At 41.1% G+C, this 6871-nt stretch overlaps 1 protein-coding gene and 1 non-coding gene across 2 annotated transcripts; both read right to left on the bottom strand.

Annotated features, from left to right (window-relative positions):
* Nucleotides 1-109, bottom strand: LOC131318259 (small nucleolar RNA snoR100). Its single transcript, XR_009197588.1, has one exon. It is a non-coding gene; the product is annotated as a small nucleolar RNA snoR100 (small nucleolar RNA).
* Nucleotides 110-1948: 1839 nt separating this feature from the next.
* Nucleotides 1949-3793, bottom strand: LOC131315781 (crocetin glucosyltransferase, chloroplastic-like). The gene has a single exon (XM_058344971.1). The coding sequence runs from the start codon at nucleotides 3508-3510 to the stop codon at nucleotides 2143-2145; it is 1368 nt and encodes a 455-aa protein (XP_058200954.1). The 5' UTR covers nucleotides 3511-3793; the 3' UTR covers nucleotides 1949-2142.
* Nucleotides 3794-6871: the final 3078 nt, after the last annotated feature.

Below are 6871 nucleotides of genomic sequence, written 5' to 3'. Positions count from 1 at the left end.
TATTGTTGTTACAGAACCATGTCCCCACATCAAAGCCAAATGGCATAAAAAAAGACAGGCTTAGAGACCCAATTCAATTTCTGTGCACATTATCATGTTTCCTTCATTGATAGTTTAGAGCATCGGTTTGCACAAGATGATTAATCTAAAAGTTTCTCTTTATGATTGAGTGCCAATGACACCAAACTGTGGAAAGCCCTGCTGCTGAGGAGCGAGCGGTAGCCTCTCTGTAAGCGTAGCAACCATTTTGTTGACTGCTATGGTCAGAGGTTCCAAGGACTGAGTGAACGATTGCGAGATTGACTGCGTAACGTTGTGGGAGATCTCACATCCTGCCATGAACATATAATTTTTGACGCTGTCAGTAGCGTCGCTAAGATCTTGGGCGCTGATCTGAGGACCAGCTTCCTCGAGTAATGGCACGTCGATTGCCACTCCCTCAGGACTTTGTGGTGGATCCGGGATGGGTGGATCCGGTTGTTGCTGCGGCTTCCTGACCATAATAAAAACCCTTAGATGATTAGGGTCCCACTGGGCGTGCCAAAAAGATGTTCGGCTCCGAAATGGCTCAAGGACTGAGCGGGCGTGTCGCGTCTAACGTAAAGGGCTGAGCGTCCCTGTTTTGACTTCTAGATCTGAGAGGGCGATAGTGCTGCAACCTAAGGGCTGGATTGCAGTGAAGGTCTGTGGTTTTGCCTCTTCGTGCCAGGACTTAATAATTTCCTAACCGTGCAAGAAAGAAAGTAACAACGTAGAATTACTTTACTATATCGTAGTAATAAAGTAAGGGATGAAGAGAGATATGAATAACTTTATTATGTTTCGTAATAATAAAGTTGGGGTACAAGAGAGATAGAAACCCGAATTACTTGGTGAAGCAATTGAGTGAGGGTGAGAAAATAGAGATAGTTGCTTCGCTGGGAAGGCTTTGGTTTTAAGCGTTGAGCTTGATTGATGTGGGGACCCTTTTTTCTTCTTGTCTTCTAGTATTTATAGGCCAAGGGTCTTCGATTTTCTGCATGTAAAGGGCTTGTTGTCTTATTCTCATGGCGCCATGTGTCTTTTGCAACTTCCCCTTCATAGGATCATGGGGTAATGGGTAGTTATTGGAAGTTACAAAAGATCATGGGCAAATAGTGTACTGGTTCAGATCTGGGCCGAGTTACCCGCTTTCGCCACGAGCTGACATGTGTCCCGAATAGGCCTCAGATGTTGCCACGTGTCCCAGGTAACTACCCATTAACATATTTAGTGGGATCATGGGTAGTTATTGGAGGTAAATAATAATTACCTATGGGTTAATTCCAAATCATGAGCAGTTGAGCATTTAGTGGGCCATTTCCATTTCCTATTTCCATGGGCGTCAGAGAATAATGGGCCATTTGACTTGTCAAATGGCCATGTGGCAATTATCCCTACTAACTAACTCCCCCATTCTTTGTGAAATTCCACCAGCTTGTACTCGGTGTAAAATTGGGTCTTTCAAACAAAAAAGGCCTTTTTATAATGCCAAATATTATTTCTTCAATTATGGGCTTTATTTGGACCATGAATACCCATAGCCAATAATTAAATAATTATGAACCCATGGCCAAATTGGACGAAAATTAGCTTGGGCCGCCAATAACTCTTCATTTCGCGGCCCAATTTAATTAAAAGATAATTAAATGGCCTCTCAACGCTTGCTCAGGACTGGGTGTCAAAAATGGGTGTAAACAGATAGCTTTTTCGAAGTTGCAATATCTAGCGAGGCAATTCCTCCGCTTGTGAATTTGATTAACATGACCCGAACGTGGTGTATGGATAAGTCGTGTGTCATGGTACTCCTATCTGTACTAAATTACTGATTCTTTATTGGTTGAATACCATATCAGCATGCTAAAATCTTATTCGAAATGTACAATTTTTGCACATATACGTTTGCTAAGATGAACGGTTAAAATAAGAATTAGTGTGAAAGAATATTTCACTTATTTCTCGTACAAATTAATATCATAAAACCTCTCAAGAAAACAACAAAGATGGATTACGACAAGATGTCACTTGCCCAAGAACAGTGGTGACGAGGGAGAAAATCCAAACCAACCAATCGAAAAGGAAGCATCATTCTACCACAAACCCCTATCAATCAAATAGACCAGTTCATTCTACTTTATTAGCCTTGGCCTCATCAACAAAAATCTTGAGATTCTTATCCGATGATCCACCTTCTTTACCGGTTTCCCTTGCCAATTCCTTCCACTTCTTAGCATTCGTCCTCATTTCATCCCCGCCCATCACCATTTCTATGCACCTTTTAATCTCATCACTCTCGACTAAGTGATCTAGATTCGATTTCACTCTTGTTCCAGTCTTCCAAACATCTTCAATAAGCTTTGCGTTCGTAACTTGGTCCGACCACTGCGGAAAAGCCACAACCGGAACCCCGAAAACCAAGCTCTCCAAAGAAGAATTCCACCCGCAATGAGATAGAAAACACCCAATCGATGGGTGTGACAAAACCTCCACTTGAGAACACCACGGAACTATCATTCCTTCTTGTTCCAATTTCTCTTTAGAACTCAGCTTCTCGTCTTCAGTGGCTCTCACCACCCACAAAAACGGCCTTCCACAAGCAAGCAGCCCGTGTGCTATCTCGTCTATCTGTTGCTTCGCTATTGGAGAATAGCTTCCAAAGGCTGCATAAATAACAGATTCACTAGGCTTTGAATCCAACCATTTGATATAGGTTTTCGAATCTTCGAAGAGATCTCCTCCAAAAGAATTGTCTGAAGGATCCTTTCCATCCAAGAAAGCCGACGGGATTAACGGTCCAATAGCAACCAAGTTTAGCTTCTCGATTGCTCTGAGGGCTCCAGACTCCAAAGCGTCGAAGGAGTTTACTAGTACTTTCGGATTGTTTTGGGCATCAAGCACATCAAAATGCTCTTTTAGTAACTTGAGTGCAAAATTATAGGTGTTTGAAGCAAGCAAAAAAGAGGGAAGGTCACTGCCGGTTACTGGTGGTAATCCGGGTAATTCAACTGACCATGAGGGGTCATTCATGTTGTCCCCAATGGAATCCCCATAGCCATTCAAGTAATAAAAGTAAATATCCAAGATGGTGGCTGGTTGAATCCAGAGGAAAGTGGACGGCACGTGAAGATCATGTGCAACCTTGCCTGCCCAAGGGACAAATGTGGTATAAACCACATGGAAGAAAGGCTGGCCTGTTTCAGCCTGTGATTTGATGAGTTTTGCTACAGCCTCTGATCCGTGTCTCTTTAGCTCTTCCATGTACAGGTCGAAATTGTCCATTCCCCACCCGCCGTCGTGGCCGTCAGAGAAGCCGAAAAACGTCAAACCTGGTGGAGTAGTCGTGCTTCTGGTCATGCGATTGAGGGCGGAAAAGGCTGTTGCGTAAGTGACGTCGACCCCCATTTTGAGGAGGCGCTTGGCAAATTGGAGGCCGGGGTTGATTTGCGGTTGTCCTGGAAACGTTACCAGCAAGAGTCGAACACAAGGATCCATTGGTTTGAGGGGCTGAGGGAGGGAGGGTGGTGGCTAGATCCAAAAGCAAAAGAACTAGTTTGGAAATGTAGATAGTTGTGGCCTGACAGAGCATGAAAGCTCACGAGATGAGGCGTATTTATTGTCCTGATGCATAGTATGAGATGTCGCTAGAAAATGACTTGTTACTTGTAAGTATTGTGAAAGGGCCTTCATGACCGTCCCTTTCATGGTTTGAGTACACTATCAATAACTCTAATATTGTAGAATGCCATGCTTATCTTGCTTGATTTACCACTCTTTTGTTGTTGTTGTTGTTGTCGTCGAGATAGAGAGATCATGAGTTCGAGTATTTTTCACAAAGTTCAGCTCTTGTTGTACTATCTAAATTTCTAACCTCCACTAACATTCTACCGTCTTGGCTGAAAGACAAACAAATCAATGATTCTACAATTACGAATAGAAAATTAACTCTAATATTATGTTTTTTGGTATAATGTGAGGTGTATATACCACATTTATAGATATTTTAGTAAGTTTTACGGTAGGAAAAAAAGTTAACGATCAAATAGAAAATTAGGTCCCATTCTGCTAAGGTTCATATTTTTTAAATACATTACGAGGCAGGTCATTCTCTCATAATACATTATCTTTAATTCAAAAAATACTTGATTATTTAAAAAGTAAGTGCTTATTTTCCTTAGCGGAATGGGGCCTTAGCTGGATAGATTTTGCTGATGTATGTCATGAGCTGTATTTATTGTCCTGATGTAAATTGTAAACTCTCGGCTCTCAATGATTTGATTCTTGTCTTGTACGTAAGAGGGCCTTCATGATGTCCCTTTCCTGGTTTGAGTACTCTCTTGTGACTCTAATATTATAGAACCGCATGCGTAGCATGCTTGATTCGCCACTCTTTTTTTTGGACTGATCGAGAAGTTGTGAATTTGAGTCCTCCTAAAAAAGTTCATACCGCGAGGTTGTGAGTTCAAGTCCTCTTGAAAAAGTTTATGATGCTCGGCTCCTGTTGTAATCTCTAACTTTCTAACCTCCACTGTAACATTCTACCGTTTTGAGGTTCTTTGTTTTCTGATGTTGACCAGGTTATTGAGATTTTGTTTTCTGGGGTAGGGCATCGGTTTTGGTTATTGTCTTTGCTCCTATCTTTGTTCTGTGGCTGATCCGGCCGGATTAGCTTCTTGCCATTTTGTTTTGGTCTGGTTAGGCCTTAATTTGGTGTCATTACCTGGGGCCTTGGCAATAGTCACTACTGTCAACTCCTGGATTCGACTTCAATGAAATGTCTCCTTTGTGGTTGTCTTAAGCGAAATTCACCCTTGCCTGTGTGCTATAAACGAGTTTACCAGTGCCCACCCCCAAGGATTCAACGATCTCGCCTTGTAAAAGTAGCACTACAATCTACAAATCTATCGAACCAAATTGAATGTTGAACTCTCTCTCGAAAGGAAAAATAATTCAGAGCAATATGAGGAGTAATGAAACAAGAGGGCACGAATTTTTCCAAAGTATGTGGAGTAATGTAAGGGGTGTAGCATTTTTGTGTTTTTATAGCCATTAAAGTGAGTACTATATATTCAGGGTGGTGTCAAGAAAAAGATGCAACTGTTCAAAGTGATCTTGGCCGAAGAGAGGCCACTGTTCGAAGTGGTCTTGGCCGAAGGAACACATCCATAATATTAAAGAAATATTACTTTCTTTGTTGTTCATTTAAAAAAAAAAAAAAATACAAGACTACTTTTCGTGAGAAGAGCTCCGGAGAGCGACCATTGAGTACGTTACTAATTTTTTCCATATCAAAATAAAGAAATACAGTTAATCTTTATTCACTCTAATTTTTTTAAGTTATACAATTTTAAGGGTAAAAGATAGAAAGAAAATTTAGAACGGCTTTGAAACAAATAGTGTAATATGGTCAATGATTGGAATTCATCCGAACTTATGGGAGGAGTTTCGTTTATATATATTACTAGGTGCATCGCGACGTGCAAGGCACGTCTGTCATGCCCGTTTTGGAAAACGGTTTTTGAAATCGTAAATGAAGGTGAGTGGAACAGAAGTTGAATGACAAGTTTGATACGCCTAAGTTGTTTGCATAAGTTTGTTACACAAAAAGATGTCTACTAAAGTTGTTATGCATAAGTTTGATACACAGTCACACTCCAAGTTTGTGGTTAATTGCAAGGATTGCAAATAGCGTGGCATTGAAGTAGAGTTCGTGGGAGTTAGACGAAGCAAAAGTTTCTGGAGTGGAAGTTGTTGCTACCAAAAGGGTTGGTTCTGGGAAGATTGCTACTCAGTTGTGGTTCTAGTTGCTGTGAAGCTGATGGAGGAAGTTGCTCTTTGGTGTTGTCTGCCATGTGAATGGGTTCTGATTTGGTGAGCTGGCATCAGTTGGGCTGTGTAGACACCCTAATTTTGACTTCTCAAATTTCCTTGATTTGTGGCTTTGAGGCTCCCTGATGATAATTTGGATTAAAACAAGCTTTAGACCGATTAGAACCATGCTTCTCGGAAGACTTTAAAAGGGCAAAATAAAGTGCTAAAATCACTGTAAAGCGCTCGTAACCACTCCCGAGCGCTCAAATCTATTTTCCAAAATCCCAGGGCCAGCTCACTCCAGAGTGCTTAGGAGTGATTGTCCCGAGCGCTTAGGACCGTTGTGCTGCCCAATGAATGCTAAAGCTCTCCACTTTTCACAAAACACATCATTGCAGCCGTTCAACGTAGGTCTTGCCCTGCACCACAGTTTGCAGAGAATCCCATCATGAAGATTTCCCCTCCCAGAATATTTTTCAAAATCATATGAGGAGGGGAATTTCAAAACCAAAAAAAAAAAGTTCTCGCAAACACGCACCAAATAAGATTTCATCATACTACTCATCAGAGGATATTATTTAAGTCCCTAGCTAGTAGTGAATGGTTCATCGATTTATTCGAGTAAATACTTCATGAGAAGCTTATTGATGAACAAAGTAGACGGCTGCAAATTACTAAATTCCATGTAATTGCCAATCTAGCTCAAAATTAAAGCAAGGGTGTCAGAATATGATCATACCTTGAGAAAGGGGAAGCAAGCGAGTCCAAAAGAAGAATAAAAGTATGCGTGGAGAGGGCTTCTAATTTCCTCATTATCTTTCAGCTCTGAATTTGTTGCCTAGTTTTCAGTTTCCTACGAAGATTAAGCGGAGGAAAAGATTTTCCTATGAAGATAAGAAATGATTTTGCCACTCGATTAATTTTCCTATGAAGATAAGCGAGTCCAAAAGAAGATTAAGCCATCTCGTTGCCGAACAGACTACCTAGACCAATGACTTCACATGTAACTTGGTCCAAACGTAATGAGAATATCTCTATCTGCCGA

This window comes from Rhododendron vialii, chromosome 2a (genome assembly GCF_030253575.1).
Source record: "Rhododendron vialii isolate Sample 1 chromosome 2a, ASM3025357v1".
In the NCBI taxonomy this organism is placed as follows: Eukaryota; Viridiplantae; Streptophyta; class Magnoliopsida; order Ericales; family Ericaceae; genus Rhododendron; species Rhododendron vialii.
This window is presented reverse-complemented; position numbering and strand designations above follow the sequence as displayed.

Excerpts from the sequence above, each read along its gene's own strand:
- LOC131315781 (XM_058344971.1), bottom strand. The coding sequence starts at position 3,510 with ATGGATCCTTGTGTTCGACTCTTGCTGGTAACGTTTCCAGGACAACCG.